Below are 17,851 nucleotides of genomic sequence, written 5' to 3' on the forward strand. Positions count from 1 at the left end.
AATTTTTTTATAGATCTCAGGAGCAAATCGAGAAAAGACAGGAATGCGCATTGGAAGCCAGTCACCAAAGGTAATGTTATTCTAGTAAATATATAAACAAACATGACCTGTTCTTTTTCGCATTGTGTGTGTGTGTGCATGTGTATTTGTGTTTTTGTTTTATTTTGTTTTGTTTTTGTTTTTTGTCTGTAGATTGTGAAAACACGTAAGGCCTATATCGGCCTATATGACGCTTATTTTTATTCCGCGAATTTCTTATTAGTCAGAATGGAAGGCATTGTGTGAATATCATTTTACTCTGGTACATAAACTAGGGGATGTGCGATTGAATCGTATATTAGTTGAAGAAAATGTCTCTTCATGGAACCATGGTAATGAAATTATATATGAAAATGTTTCTGTTTTGTTCTTTATTACACAGGCAGATGTGTTCAACCAAAACAAAAAACAAAAAACAAAAAACAAAAAAAAAACACCAAAAGAATTGGAGAGGTTCGGACATGCCGATTTTCTATGCCCGGCCACGAAGTATCGCCAGAGACAGTCGCTTTATCCATCTGTCTTGCTCCTGAAAAGTTTCTTCCTCCACCTCTCCGAAGTTCGGCCGAGCCCCTTCACAGCCTGAACGTTCCTGGCGAAAACCATGCCCAGCCCGAGGCCTGTCATTCCATCTGGCCCGCTGCTACCCATACACAGCCCACCTGTCTGAAGAGTTGAACATTGGGGAACGACGTTGATGGCATCACAGCGAGTATCCACGGTGGTTGTTCAAACTGTGTGAACAGTTTCTTTGGTAATCTACTCTGCTGTGGAATCGGCAGTAGACTAGATCATGGTGTACTATTATGTCGTATTTTTTTTTTTAATACAGTGTACTGTACATTGTTCTAAGTTTTGCACACAACTATATCCCCACAAACACAAGAGCCACTATTAGGGTTCGCGCGTGTGCCAAAAAACTGGATACAAATCTCGAGATTTACATGGCCATCGTAATTTCGAGATTTTTGCACATGTGCACACAAAATCCCACTAATTTGCGCGATCAGCATCGCGACGGTACAAAAAAAAAAAAAACAAAAAAAAAAAAAACAAAAAAAAATCTTGCACTTGATTTCTGAAATAGTTCGCTGATTTGCTCCCGGTGACCGCGTAAACGGTTGACCGAAAATACTTTACTAATCTCCAGATTTTATACTCCATCATTCAAGCGAGCATCACAATAACGGGTAAATGACAACATCACACTACTGTGTGACAGCTGTGTAAATATTGTCGGTATATGCAAACGCATGAAGAGGGGGAACATCTCGAGATTTGGAGTTCAATCGTCATCCTGGGTCGTCATCCCGCCATGTTGTTATACGTGTGGATCCGGCTAATGGCGCGTAGATATTCTACAGAATGGAAAGATAAACTTTTTAGGATGTTATGGTTATGTTCCCCGGATGAATCCCTTCTGAGAAAAAAAAAATAATTTTCAGATGTATTTTTTTTTCTCAAAGGGATTCATCCTGGGAACAATGTGTGTATAATTTTTCATAGATTGTCGGTTATGAATGCAACCAATGTCTTTTCCTTTTACACTTTCATCATAACAAGAAGTAGGCTGGATGGATACTCTACATCTCAAATGGCACTTTAGTGGTTTCTCGGGACCTCTGAAAATGAAATCAGACCACCGAACTTCTAAACAGTTTATAATAATTATTTTGACGGTTCCATCGGAGAACTGTGTCAAAAAAAAAAAATGCTTCCTGTCATCATCCCGCTATGAAATGAATGATGGGTAGTAGATCCGGCTAATGGCGCGTAGGTATTCTACAGAATGGAAAAATAGTAAACACAATATCAATACATGCATGATATTAATGAATGCGAACGATCCGGGTGAACAAGCGCATGTTGTATCATTGTACTGATAGGGTATTATGAAGGAAATTGTACGTATAAGGCCTACGAGTGTTACTTAGTATAGCCGCGTTTGTACGTACCATAATATAGCGGGTTACCAAGCTCCCCGAAACTCGAGTTTTTATTTTGTTTTGTTTTGTTTTCTTTGTTTTTTATTGAAACCGTTAATTGACACGCTCCAAATTAATTGGTTAGTATACTATGCGCTCGGAAACTAGAGTTTGTTGGGTTTTTTGTCTGTTTCTTTATTTGTCTGTTTTTATTTTTGCAGCCTTTCTCCCTCACAGAAATACTAGTAACCCGCTAATTGCCTATCAATAAATTGATAAAACTACAAGCATTGTTCTTGAACCTCACATACATTGTCGAGTGCAAACTGTTGTGGCGTGCGCTATGAATGATGGGATATGAAAGATTCGAGTTTTTGTGGTTGACCGTTCACACGTATCTGCCGGCCAAAGATTAGCGCGCTAATAATAACAGCAAGATTTCTTGGGTTTAGCATTGCGCTGCTGACCGCGCTTATTTGTTGGGTTTTTGTCCACTCGTGCAAAGAACTCAGTTCACTAGCGGGTTACAAATTTCTCGTTTTGTTACCCAGTAATTTGTATACGTGTGAATCCCCCTATAGGCGTGTATAGATGGGTAATGAATGCCAGCGCGTTTTCACTTATTTTTCATGTTTATTTTATTCAGGCTGTATGTTTGTTTATTATTGCCCTTGTCATATTCAACAAAACAACAAATTACGATGCAAAATAATAATATTATACTCAGTATACACTACGCAACAGTCACTCCAAAGATATTACCCTGAATGCCCATCCCCCGTCACACGGACGTAGTGCCTAATTTACACTGTACTGTGATGTTCAAACAGTAAAAACATTGACTCGACGATCAATCATTAGTTCACACATTGTATACACACATGTTTACATGTATGCTGGTTAATAATTTCTTTGGTAGTGCAAAACGCTGTACAGGCCTGCTGGTAAATTCCCACAAGATGTTCGTAATCTGTCCTTTTTAGTATCTCGGATAAGCTTGATTTTCAGACATTTCCTTTTTTATGTCGAAGGTATATTTTCTCTCTTCCTTTTCTCATACAATGTATTATCCCTGTGAATTATCCCTGTATGAATTTTCTTTGCAAATATGTGGATCGACCGTAAGTTTCTTATAAATAATCTATTACATCGGTAAGTATGTAAATTTTGATATTAACAAACAGGCAATGTTCGCACCTCTTTGAAATAATGGCAGAGAGAAGTTTAAATCTGCGCTTTCAAGCACAGCGATATGCTTGACGTGGAATTATTATAGGTGATACACGTATATTGAATACGACTGGGAAGAACACTGTCGAACCGAAGATAATGATAATTCACATGTTACTGCTCAGTATTCTCAGTGTAATTCATTTTTGTATAATATTCACATTATTAGTATTATGTCTCGCCAACGTTGTTGTTCCTGTTACTGGTCATTGGTGTTTTTTTTTTTTTTTTTTTTTTTTTGTATGTGTGCTATATATGTCTATATCTCGCGAATCGTGAAGAGGCTAATGGCTGGGAGCCAAATGATATCAGATAACGTGGTCGATAGCCTTAGCACTAACTGGAACGGATTCCACGTACTCTGACGTTATGAGCATCGTCAAAATAATCTTGACAAAACATATTTTCTCCTCAATCAAAACAGAGGTTCTCAGGAGGTTTGTGATGACAACTTATACAGAGAATGAAGTTATTTGTGATGATGATAATAGTACAGTATTCATGATAATCATTACAATGGTATAAAAAACGGTAACAACAAAGGCAACAATTTCAAGCGGCAATACCAATTCCAGGAGTTAGCCTCGATTTTTTTTAATACCACGAACTGCGTGTTTGTGACTGATGAAAAAAAAAAAAGTTAAGTGCATTAATTACTTCACGCAACCACGTTGGCCTCATTAGCTGTTATACGAGTTGATAAGAATAATCACAGAAATATTCATTTTGAAAAGTGATTGACACTTCGTTTTGTAATTGTACTTACATTTCCCTTGAAATGTTGGTATGTACGGTCCGATATCACCATCTCCGGTTCTGTCCGAGGTCATAATGTGCAATAATCGTTGATACTGGTTAGCTCGGTTAGCTTCAAGAGGGATAATTATAAAGCGAGATGCCGATCCAGAGCACTTGCAAGATAAGCTTTATACACTGATGAGAAACTAACTAACTGTAAACAATCGAGGGAACTTGATTAACCACAATTGAAATGCTCTTCCAGGGAATATAAAGCATATGAAAATATGTATATAGGGTTCACCTTCAAGATCAACTCTTCTTGTTTTGTTCTTATTTATTTATTTTTTAATTCAATTATTTTTTAGTGTCTTTTTATTGCACTTCATTGTACTGGAATGATGGTGAATAAAACTAGACTGAACTAAACTAGAACCGAGTTTGTAATCCTTGACAAGATCAACCTTGTTTTGTTATGTTCGTCAAGTTCACAGCTTTGTCGACCTCATGTTTCAGCAAGGAACTGTGAATGGAAAGATATCCCCTCCCTCTATCTCTCTCTCTCTCTCTCTCTTTCTGACCTTAGTTTCAGGCTTACCGTGGTGTTTTGTTTCAGTTTTTACATCAGAATTGTCGGAAAAGATTTGAATGTAATCCATGGTCGGGGAGGTGTACTGCCGCACATTTTCAGCCCTCGTCTTACTGCATCCGATTGAGAAATTGCCTTTTATACATCGACGTTTATAAGCATTAGAAATCTGATCAGTGTTTTTGAAGTATCTTTGACAAAATAAATCACGGATGTACATAATCGAGAAGAATTCAAACCTACGACCTCCTGATCTCCGGACAGGCGTATTTTCAGGAATATATTGACATCTTATTCCTACACAAAATTTTGGTACACTGTCTTTTACATCTATGTATCTGTGTATGCCCAAAATGAGGTGGATGTGATGTATACAAAATCTATAAAATGATACATGTATCTATAGTTCACACCAATGTCTCATCTGTATTATGGTTTGCGAATTGTCTCCATATTGATACTTTATAGTTTTCCCCTCCAAAATAGCCCAAAAGAGTCTTGCTATTATTTAAAGAGAATTGCTGCAGTCTGTAGGCCTATCGTTATATTTTTATACTACATATATGTGAAAATTATTTACCATAATACACGCATTTTTTTTTAATATTACAATGTTTTTGTATATAAGATCAACAGATTTATCATTATTTATTATAAGGTTTGTTTCTTAACTACTTACCTTTCCATATCAAACAAGATACATTGTTTAGCACTCTCAGAATTGTGATTGAAAAAAAAAATATGTGGTGTGGTTTACGTAGGTACATGTATACAAGTATTTATTATATATACAGATATATATATATATATATATATGTAAAACTGTCTCGAAATTACTCACATTTCCAGTTCTATTCTGAAGAATGGGAAAAGACACGCGAATATACAAGCGGTGTTCAAAATTTACAACACTGAAATACACATGTACAAACATCTCTGTATGAACACTGTCAAACACTGTACAGTTTGTGATAATGTATGATGGTCACTGCATGTTATAGATTTTGCTTGTGGAGATAAATTGACAAGAGTTTTCGCTTGACGGCATCGTCTTCCATACGGTTACAGCACGTTATTCCGAAGGTTCGTTATTCCGAAGGCTCTTCAGTCCGAAGTTTCGTTATTCCGAAGGTTCGTTATTCCGAATTTCATTTTCGGATTAACAAAATCTTCGGAATAGCGAACCTTCCGAATATCGCTAGGAAAATGTTCGGATTAACGAACCCTTTTTCATTTTCAGATTAACCAACCTCTAGGTATAGGGAATTTGTGTGTTTCGGATTAAGGAACCTTCGGAATAACGAACCTTCGGAATAAAGAACCCTCGGAATAACGAACAGCACTCTTCCATATACAGCCAAGATTTCAACCTGCAGATGAGCCAAGACAACTTGTTTCATACGTGAGTATAAGAAGCTATCATTGATTTGAAATTGTAACACGACATTTCCATATTATTATAGAATAATGTAAACCTAAATACAGAATCATATAAAATGTCTTTCAGGGTGTCTTACTAAAAATTGTTTGATTAAAACATTGTTGATTTCTCGGTACCGAAACTTTTATGGATCATCACATCGCCTCCAATGTATACGTTGTTTATAACAATATAATAAACAACGCTCAGTAAGATTTGTGTAATATGAACCATGACTCCATTCTGTCAATATATTTCGAGTTTTGCAGTCGAATTTCACGGTGGGGTGTTTGAGAGATGTACATCATGATAACTGCTAGGGAGTTGAATGTTCCAGCATGATCCTGTCGAATTTACTTGTATATAGGTATACATCGGAGCTCTATTGTAGCTCGATCCACTAAACATGGGCAAGTCAGTTTGCATGCTATGCACAGTGAAATCAGTGAAATTTCGGCCACTATAATTATTCTGAACAAAACATACGATCCCATCGGTGACAAAAACCTGACAATTGATATTATATATACATGTAGCATCCTAACCAGAAGTTTCCATGAAGTATAATACAACATAAATATGTAACCAAGTCACTGAGGGGGTTGTACCAAAAATAATTCTGTTTAAAATATTTTTGATTCAAATGATTCATCACATCGCGTTCGGTACGTGTTTACTTATTTTGTTTACACGCGCTAAGCAGAATAAAGCAGAATGAACTATTTGTCAAGCAGGTAAGTCATATTATTCATGACGTGATTGACAATACAGACTTTGCCACAATAGTTCCGTAACAGTAAATTAGCACAAAATCTATAACCATCGTTTGATGATAAGAAACCAAGTGTTGTCTTTATTATATTCCATGAATACTTCACGTACAAACCGTTTCGTATGATACCTGGTCGTAATATGGATCATTCACGTAAACAAATCCCCTCTCTTATTTTTTTTTTCGGCAGTTGTAACGGGGAAGTGACTGTATGTGTATCAGACACAGCTATAAGAAAAAGTGATTTCATTCATACAAACGTGTATTGTTACTATTTTGTCGCGTGATTTCGGACATGAATTTCATACAGTTCAGAAGCAGCAGTGAGATTGAAATATCAACATACCTATAGAGATGACCATTAGTTGCTAAACATACCGATTTGGCAGTCCAAATCAAGGAACCAGCCAATAAATGGTGTATATTTTCCTTCTCTAATTCAATTCAATATAATAATTATTAATTTCTTTATTTCCATCTTTAAGAAGACATGAATAAGAAAAAACTTTGAATTTCAGAAACTGAAGTACTGCCTGCAGGCCTACCGGTAATTGCAGTGTCGTTGATTTTCAAATGACAATTATGTCGCCTAACTCACATTATTATCAAACATAGGCTCTCTATCGGAGCTCTATTGTAGCTCGATCCACTAAACATGGGCAAGTCAGTTTGCATGCTATGCACAGTGAAATCAGTGAAATTTCGGCCACTATAATTATTCTGAACAAAACATACGATCCCATCGGTGACAAATACCTGACAATTGATATTATATATACATGTAGCATCCTAACCAGAAGTTTCCATGAAGTATAATACAACATAAATATGTAACCAAGTCACTGAGGGGGTTGTACCAAAAATAATTCTGTTTAAAATATTTTTGATTCAAATGATTCATCACATCGCGTTCGGTACGTGTTTACTTATTTTGTTTACACGCGCTAAGCAGAATAAAGCAGAATGAACTATTTGTCAAGCAGGTAAGTCATATTATTCATGACGTGATTGACAATACAGACTTTGCCACAATAGTTCCGTAACAGTAAATTAGCACAAAATCTATAACCATCGTTTGATGATAAGAAACCAAGTGTTGTCTTTATTATATTCCATGAATACTTCACGTACAAACCGTTTCGTATGATACCTGGTCGTAATATGGATCATTCACGTAAACAAATCCCCTCTCTTATTTTTTTTTTCGGCAGTTGTAACGGGGAAGTGACTGTATGTGTATCAGACACAGCTATAAGAAAAAGTGATTTCATTCATACAAACGTGTATTGTTACTATTTTGTCGCGTGATTTCGGACATGAATTTCATACAGTTCAGAAGCAGCAGTGAGATTGAAATATCAACATACCTATAGAGATGACCATTAGTTGCTAAACATACCGATTTGGCAGTCCAAATCAAGGAACCAGCCAATAAATGGTGTATATTTTCCTTCTCTAATTCAATTCAATATAATAATTATTAATTTCTTTATTTCCATCTTTAAGAAGACATGAATAAGAAAAAACTTTGAATTTCAGAAACTGAAGTACTGCCTGCAGGCCTACCGGTAATTGCAGTGTCGTTGATTTTCAAATGACAATTATGTCGCCTAACTCACATTATTATCAAACATAGGCTCTCTATCGGAGCTCTATTGTAGCTCGATCCACTAAACATGGGCAAGTCAGTTTGCATGCTATGCACAGTGAAATCAGTGAAATTTCGGCCACTATAATTATTCTGAACAAAACATACGATCCCATCGGTGACAAATACCTGACAATTGATATTATATATACATGTAGCATCCTAACCAGAAGTTTCCATGAAGTATAATACAACATAAATATGTAACCAAGTCACTGAGGGGGTTGTACCAAAAATAATTCTGATTAAAATGTTTTTGATTCAAATGATTCATCACATCGCGTTCGGTACGTGTTTACTTATTTTGTTTACACGCGCTAAGCAGAATAAAGCACAATGAACCATTTGTCAAGCAGGTAAGTCATATTATTCATGACGTGATTGACAATACAGACTTTGCCACAATAGTTCCGTAACAGTAAATTAACACTAAATCTATAATAATCGTTTGATGATAAGAAACCAAGTGTTGTCTTTATTATATTCTATAAATACTTCACGTACAAAACGTTGTGATACCAGGGAGGTGAGCACCTCCCTGGTGATACCAAGGAGGTACTCCGTGATACCTGCCCGTAATATGCATGGGTCATTCACGTAAACAAATATCCGCTCGTTAGCTTTTTTTTTCGGCAGTTGTAACGGGAGGTGAGTGCATGCGGTAAATTTTGATTTAAAAAATGATAATACATGAGCGGACGATAGATTGCCTGAATTTCACCCCAGCATATTTTTTTTTTTTTTGGGGGGGGGGGGGGGAGGGGGCTGTAACTTCACAATTAATTTCTATAAAGATGTAGTGTCTATACTAATGTATTTTGGCTCATTTGGAGGTTGAAATCTTGATGCAAACTATATCGTTTCATGTTGTGTGTGAAGCTGCAGCCTGCAATATAGGTGTAGCGTTTCAAATATCATTGGCGTCGTCTATCTGTTTGGATACTTTCTGAAATGTCTTGACAAAAAAAAAAAAAAAATCGGAAGTTACCGTGTTTTTTCCTACTTTTGGGAATTGTGTCCGAAAGAATTATAGGGTGACTATGGTCGCGATTATTCAATAGTGCCTCACATGCGCTGATCAAGCCTGTGTCAAGACAGTCATGTAAATACATGTATAAACGTATCTCTGCGCTGGCGTTTTGAACATCAAAAATTCAATCGAAATCCATCTAGGATCTTTTTTTCTCTATGTGTGTAGTAGCTAGTACACGTGTATCTAGTCTTCAAACTTTCATGTTCGAATAGATGATAAAATCGTTGATGCCGGTGGTTCTCAAGTACAGACATACGTGAAATATCTACAGTCGGTGCCATAATCATTCAATTACTTTCTTCGGACTCGCAAAGTTTAGTACCCAATGGCACAACCGTGAATACATAGTATTCAATGGATGGAGCTGTACATGACTAGACATTTGGATCATTTCCATAACCAGGTAGGTAGGGGTACTGGTATCGGCGACCCAACACGTTCAATGGGGTTACGATACCGGTGTGTGTTCCACCGTACACTTTGAATGAAGCAAGTGGCTGGGCATTGGGTATTGTGTGTGTCTCTCTGGTGTGTGTAGGCCTGAACGGCGAGAGTTGGGAGAAGTGGTGTGTGTAGGCCTGAACGGCGAGAGTTGGGAGAAGGGGAGAGAGATTCTGCCGAGAGTCCTTGGGGAGCTCGCAGAGTGTAACCTTAGGAAGGCCTAAAAATAGATGTGTTTCGGTCAAGGGGTCAGGAGGGCCTGTCGCTTCGTGGAATGGAAGGAGTGGTGGCTGGAGTTTGGCTCGCAAAACGCAAAGACAGTATCTTATTGCAATGGAAACGGCAGGTGGCGCTCTGTAGGTAACGGTCATCCTGATAGATTTTGCCTTCTTGCAGCAAATTACTATGTACTAAATTCGTAATTTTCTCATCTATTTCACACTGTAATGTGAAACGAACCATCATGGATGTTGATACTATCCTTCCTCAACACAATTTCATCAAGTATTCTGCAAATACTAGCAAATAACATTCTGATACGCCACATAAACAGGAACAGGACCATTGCTTTAATTGCTTAATACATAAATGTCATCTCAGCGTGGCAACAAGAAGTAACAGCATCTTACAAACTGCTTTTTGTAGCCACAGACATGATGTTAACGTATTTCAAGTTTTGGCATGATGGTCATCTCTTTCCCTTTACAGACCACACTGGACGCAGGAAGAATCGGTATAGCTGGGCAGGGCTTGGGAATCGCCCAGGCAGCCGTCGACTGCGCTGTGGACTACGCCACAAAGCGGACTGCCTTTGAGCAGCCAATCTCACGGTTCCAGATCATCCAGACCAAGCTGGCCGACATGGAGGTGCGGGTAGAAAGTGCCCGGCTGCTGACTTGGAAGGCAGCCATGTTGAAGGATGCTGGATTGCCCTATACAAAGGTTAGTCTTGGCTCAAGACTGCACCACCATTCTTGGTCATAAATATGTATTATTTTGAATTTTACCTCTGTGTCCATGGAATTTCACTGAAGTATTTGTGCATCACTTGCGTAGAGTGTCACTTCAAAATATCAAGAGAATCTTCCTCAAATGGTACTGTACTCTACAGTGATGGAATTACAGAACATGATGTGTATAATTGTACAGTGCTCACCGCTTCAGGAGACAAGTTTTTCTCCCATTTGAGGGGTGCTCCCGTGTAAGCGATGGCCGGTATTGGCCCGTGCAACCCACACAACATGAAGCCAAGTATGTGGGCATAACATTAAACCATGCACAGTCGTCACACCCGACGATAGCCACGGTGTCAAATACCTACACTCTACAACACGCAGACCCAAAATGGCGATAAGAAAGGACATGACACGGCAGTCTCACAATTTTGGCAAATGCATTATCGGAACAAACCTCCATTTATTTGATCGACAAAATAACCCTCTTTTAGAGTTGAAAATACATACCGTTAAGTTCCGTGTTTAGATGCACCCGTGTATAAGACACAACCTGACTTTGGGACTTCAGAAAAACAAAATGATTAGCGATCGTAATGACAATTTGATGGTATGGTGCAAGAGAGCTACAGCGGGAAGAGAGCTCAGTCTGATGGCGCACAATAAGATGACGCTCAATAAGACCGCCTCTACTGCGCTACATCTCATTGTCTAATGGCAAATGTTTAGACTGCAGGCGGCATAATCTATCGGGAACTACTAAGAAAATAGTCCTACTGGCAAGGAAATCAAATCCCTGTAATTTTTTCTAAGGATTATTTTTAGACATTAATACACGGACAATGGAAGTGTTTCAGCCAGATTTGTCACGATAAAGCGGTTCATGGTCCCGATTGAGGGGTGAAAATAACACATGAAAATGTTGTTGCATCAAGTTTTGTTGCACATAAGCGGGGTTCCTGCTTTTAAAAGCGGTTCCCGATTAACGGGTGAGCACTGTATTCAGTTTGATTAGTACTTTGTTTGAATAGTTATTAGCTGATTATGGTGTGTTTGCTTATATCTGTGTCCATTTTAGTGTCGGTTGGTTTTAGGAATGTGTGAGCTGAAAAGCCTGTAATGTACCAAGTCTTTTTGATTGCTTTGAAATTATCTGTGCATAATCTTGTCCATTTAGCTCTCTTTCAATCTCTTTTTAAACACATTTTAGGAAGCAGCCATGGCAAAACTAGCAGCATCAGAGGCAGCGACTTACTGTGCTCACCAGGTAAGTTAAAGCATTTCAATGAAGATGCAATCTGTATGCATTAGATCCTGGCATGTTAAGGAAAAAGATATGAGCAAGGTTTCCAGTTGTCAGGGTCACCCATTGTGGTGGAGATAGGCACAGCATTAATGATTACAGTGTAACCTTGTTTTAACGAGTCAGATATAGCAGGATACTGTCAAAGAAGAAATATTTGTGGCATGTAATTTTTTACGAATTCAAGCTGACGGCCTTTTTCCCCGGCACAAAATTTTCAAGAATTGCCACTGTTTTTGTAAGTCTTTTCGTAATTTTGCAAGTCTTGGCTCCTTGTGATATTTGTGATAATTTATGTTTTACGCTATCTGATAAAACAAGGTTATTTTGCAGGTCCCATTACTTTTATTTGTATCCCTGACATAACAAAATACCCAATATAACAAGGAAATTGTTGTTCCCAATCAAGTTTTTACGAGGTTTCCCTGTAAATTGGTACTGTGCACTCCCGTTATAAACACACTTATAACAATATTCCGGTTACAACGCAGTAAAAATTAAGACCATAACATTATCAGCTGTATGTTTTTTATTGTTTATTTGTCTTGTTATAACAAAATTTTGATGTAACGAAAGAAAAGTGCTGGTCCCAAGGACTTCGTTATAACGGGAGTCCACTGTAAATCTTTCTGTTTCCTATGACTTAAAAAAAAAAAGATGATAATAAAACAATCCTCTTGGTGTCACCCAGGCCATCCAGGTACTGGGAGGAATGGGCTTTGTCACCGACATGCCAGCTGAGAGACACTACAGGGACGCCAGGATCACCGAGATCTATGAAGGAACCAGCGAAATCCAGAAACTCGTCATCGCCGGACAGATGCTGAAGAAGCACGCGGAGATGATGAGCTAGTAGCTCGCACAACGACTATGCACATTCACCAGATTTATCCAAGATGGCACTTTTGATTGTACATATAGCTGTGCATATGTGTATAAAGAAAAAAGGATTATATAAAAGTATAAGCAATTGGCCAGGAATGTGAGGTAGAAGACTTCTTGATGCTAACAAGTCACAGGTTTGATATGTGTTCATGGTAAAATAAGATGAAGATGCCACCATGATGTATTAAAGAGCCCGAGTTGAGGCTCAAGAATCACTAATTTTTTGCAAAATTTAAGTTGAACTTTGACCTTTTCACTTATTCCAAATTTCATAATGTCATTCCAGGGAGAGGTAGAAAAGATATGGACCCATTACGTAGCTTTCTCTGGCTAATATTATTAACCTTTCTGTGAGATTGAAAACTGAACAAAACCCAAGTGAAAAGACTTCAAATTGCAACTGATCACATTTTTATTTTATTTTGTGATGAGATGCTGGTCGTCAAAATGCCCAATATCAACATCATTTTTGTGATGACAATAGATTGTTTATTTGACGTCAAGTCTGAAATGGCTGTGTAAGTCTTTAAAGCCATGCCACAAAATTTACGCACATTCTCTAGGATTGTGCAATTTCTTCAAAATTGTTGATATTTAAAGGAGAGAAAGAGAGGGAGAGAGAGAAGAAGAAGATTGGTCTCACCTGAGACATCATCTCAGTAATGGAGAAGTACACGTATATTGTGTCAATGTCATTCATTGTGTGTTTTCCTGAAAATGCAACTAACTTTTGTCACACCAAGAAGGTTCACGAGATGGGAGTGTTAAACAAAAGTCTTATTCCCTTTGATCTCCTGTTTGATGCCGCCACTCAAAACTATTTGAAACATGTGCTAAACTAGAGCTGCCCCCACCAGTTAACAAGTCAGTGGATTCATGTGTCACTGCAGAATAGCCAGTCACTCTGAAAGAAGATATGCCTTTATGACGGTATTTACGATGCCATCCCTTTTTATGAAAGAGGAGCAATGCATAGTGGTATAGACACAAGATGCTTGAATAAAAATTGCGCCTAAATGGATGAAATAAACATCAAAATTACTCTGCTTTATGTGGCTTTACACTAATCTGACTGTTTAACACTTTGGAGCATACCTTTAAACAGATTGATTGAAAAAGTCTGTTGGTATTGGGGGGAGTTTGCTCTTTTCAAATGAGGCCTTTTGTGCTTTTCTAATGATATGTATAAAAAGGCAACAATGAAAAGGAGTTTTTGTTTGCTTTGTCTCTTCCATGCAAAGTAAAAGTTCATCTGCCTTAGTGATAATTGTATGACAATTCAAACTACATGGTTTGTGCTTGGTGTCATTCCCTGTGCTCGCTCTGAAAACTCATTTCAACTGGTAAATAAAGTGTCCAAGTCACTTCTGTCAATTAATTGTTATGACAGTTGTGTATCAGTGAGAACTTTTAATGCATCCAGGTGTCACATAGTGCAATGGAACTGTGTTATAAAGAGGTCAGGCATATACTGTATACGCCAAATATTTCGCGAGGTTTTTATTTTCGCGAATTTTGCGAGGTGCTATTCGGGAAATTAAAGACGTGCAAAAATATTGATCCAATGAGAATGTGACGTACGCATGTACACTTCTCCGTTCAGTTCAGGACTCCACGAGTGCGAATTTAACCACTCGTGATATCGTCAGGAATTCCCATTTCGCGAAAATTTAGACTCACGAAATATATGATGTATACAGTATAACAAACACTATAGGATGGCAAGGGGATTTTGCAGGTCTCAAATCTGTGTATTTTTTCAACCTAATGAATGGCAATACAACATGTACATGCAATGTTAAATGTAGATACATGTACATCCCTTGTCATGAGTCTAACTGGGATCCCATTGTCAACTCTTACTTTTCAGGATTGCTATTCACATTTCTCCTCTTGCAGTACTGTGTTTACACTGTAACCACATTTTCAGGGAACTCACCCAGTGAATGCAAAAAATATGTGTATGAACATCTTTATTTATGAGATTATATTCAACATCATATTTTGGTGATAGAAGAAAGGACATGAATTTGACTATTTGTCCATGCATAAAGTTTTCAACCCATAGACACTGAATGGTAGTATTCTGTGGTCACTGTAATGTTATGCATCTTCCCATGCAAGTTTGTTCCAGGTGTGCATGCATGGGGCACAGGAGATGCACAAATGTGACATGAAATCATATGGTTTCATATTTTGAATTAAAATGATTTTGATGAAAAGTGAAATAATTTTGTATTTTGACTGCTTTATCAGTGGCATAAATCTGAACATGCACATACATTGTAATGTCAACATTCTCCATTCATTAGTTGTATTTGTAGAAAATGTATTGAATTCCTGTTAAAACTACAATATTATGTGTGTATATACATTGTACCTGTGAGCAATCAATTTCATTCATAACATTCATTTCATATCTCCTCACTTTCTCTGCATGATTACACATGTTTTGGTCACTCCCAGGGGACTAACTATGAGCCTTATTCTACTACACATTCTCCCTGTAACTACCAGAGCTTATGTTTAGATGGTCTTGGGTAAACCCTTTATGTGCTTGGGCACTAAGCCTAACTTTAAAGATTTTCCATCAGCATTCAATAATCTATCCAACTTGACGTACATAATAAATTTGTAAGATCACAAGTGCTGGTCTGTAATTTAAAAAGCATGTCGAAAAACTTACAGATCAGCAGTTGCAATCTGACAAATTTAATTTGTTAGAGGGAGACAAGATTGAAGAAAATTCACACCTCAACCTTCACCCCTCAACTTAGTACTCTCTTGCTTTGACCTACAAATGTACATACAGTGTGTAGTGAGTAGAAAGTTAGCAAACCCATTGTACACTGGAATCTATGTATAATATGAAGAGTGATTGCAGAAAGAGTTAAGTGTCATTCTTATACATTTTAAAGTAACTCCATCATCAAATAAAGCAAAGCATGACCTTTCCAAAGATGGTTGTACATTGTACCTCACTCGTTGCATAACAGGAATATTCTTGGAGTTATGATAAAAAATATCCAACATTTTTCTATTATTTTCTTTTTAAATAATTGTTAGCAGGTTTATTCGCAAAAACTATCTCAAATTGACAAAAGTGCCCTGAACTCGTTTGGTGATTAAAATCTTTGGATATAGGATGTTGTCTCTCCTTCCAACTTAATATCTCTGACAGATTGCCTACCCTTGGGCTTTAGGATTATTGCTGGCCTTTCACTATCATTAGGCCTACTTTTTGTGTCTGTTTGTTCCATTGCTTTCATATCCTTCCTTACCTGATTGGCTCCCTGTTCTGACAACAAGCCTAGGTACCCCATTCGATGGCGTGTGTCTGTGATCCATGTAGATATATGTCTCAGAGACTCCAACCCAAAGCACCTTCTGATCTGGAGATTCTCCCGCCTGAAACCCCTAGCAAATGGGAGACTCCAAGTTGACGAGTGCGAAGCGCAAAGTTCCTAGGGTTCTAGATGCTCTCTGGTGCTATCTAAGGCTTATTTTCAACATACAATAGCAATAAGTAAGAAATCCTATCCAACGGGAGACACAGAGCCAGGGCGGGAGAAATCAAATCTCAAACGGGAGAACGGGAGATTTTGCAAAAATGGGTTTTCGGCGGGAGATCTCCCGTCGAAAATGGGAGAGTTGGAGTCTCTGATGTCTACTTTCTGTATTTGTCAGTCTGACCTTGACTGAGATTCTGCTAGGATCAAAAACTTCAGGCCCCTTTGGACTCAGTTTTAATGATCATCATACAACAATTTTTTTTTTCCATAGAAAAACTTTGATATAGACTGCCATGGATTACAGGAAAAAAAACCAGATTTATCTGAATAAAAAACAAAACAAAACAAAACAGAACAGCAGTAGATCTCTGTGAGGGATAACTATTTTAAACGAGGTAATCAATTAAGGGCTCTACATGTCTTGTGACCTGTAAATCGTCTTTGATACCCCCTCCCCCAATCCATTCGCACCCACAGACAAAAGGTGTTATGGAATCAGTAGGATAGGCATGTAGGATCGAATCCATGCACATGGTACATGTACACGTACTCCATTTGCAAGATGCTGCTGACTTTGTGTTCATCATCTGACCTTAATCATTCTAACTAGGACGAATCAAAAGGAGGCTTAGCTTTCCATCCTGGCAGAATCTTTGTCAGAGGTCAAATAACAAAGACAAAGGTTGAGAAAAAGACTAGGCCTACAGACAAAGTAACAGACACTGTCTTGGAGAAGCTAGGGAGACAGAACAAAAGAAATCAAGAGGGTGTTGATAGCAGGGAGGCTGCCAAGTAAGGAGGGGGATTAAAGCAAAGGGGTGAGGAAACAAAAGGGAGAGGTATAGGGCCAGTGATGATCCCAAGGATCAAACAAAAGGGAGAGGTGGGGCCATAATGATCCCAGGGATCATGTGGGGCAGCCTGAGAAAGATAAAGATGAATAGGGAGGCAACATCAAACAAGATGAGGAACAACACAAAGATGAAGGGTAGGAAAGTGAAGGTGACAAACTGGAGTGTACTGCCAAGCTTGGCTGTATGTCATGTTAACAGTGGATCTGTGCCCATCTCAGAAGCATCTCTTGGGGTCTGACTGGTTTCCCCAAAGACTGGACAGAAAATCTGCAAGTAATGAAGTACACATTTAATATAGTGGTACATGTAGTGCATATGATATTACTCTTGGTCTGTTTAGAGAGGTTTGAAGAGTTGTTGGTGAAAGAGTTGTTGGCGCTTAAAGGTGCTTCATTCAATGTTGAATACCGGTATACGCCTTTAATTATCTTATATAGTCGAGAGAGAGAAATTCACACTCAAATATATATTTTTTTTTCTCAACGACGGAAAAATAAATATTCCACTGT

General features: G+C 37.9%; 1 protein-coding gene across 1 annotated transcript in view; it reads left to right on the forward strand.

Annotated features, from left to right (window-relative positions):
• LOC140227576 (short-chain specific acyl-CoA dehydrogenase, mitochondrial-like) overlaps window positions 1-15,935 on the forward strand; it is a 29,610-nt gene extending 13,675 nt beyond the window's left edge. Inside the window, exons 7-9 of the mRNA XM_072307991.1 lie at window positions 10,544-10,777; window positions 11,999-12,055; window positions 12,783-15,935. Coding sequence (XP_072164092.1) covers window positions 10,544-10,777; window positions 11,999-12,055; window positions 12,783-12,944 — 453 coding nt within the window. The 3' untranslated portion in view covers window positions 12,945-15,935. The remainder of the gene's footprint in view (window positions 1-10,543; window positions 10,778-11,998; window positions 12,056-12,782) is intronic.
• The last annotated feature ends 1,916 nt before the right edge of the window (window positions 15,936-17,851 follow it).

Source organism: Diadema setosum, chromosome 4, assembly GCF_964275005.1.
Source record: "Diadema setosum chromosome 4, eeDiaSeto1, whole genome shotgun sequence".
Classification (NCBI taxonomy): Eukaryota; Metazoa; Echinodermata; class Echinoidea; order Diadematoida; family Diadematidae; genus Diadema; species Diadema setosum.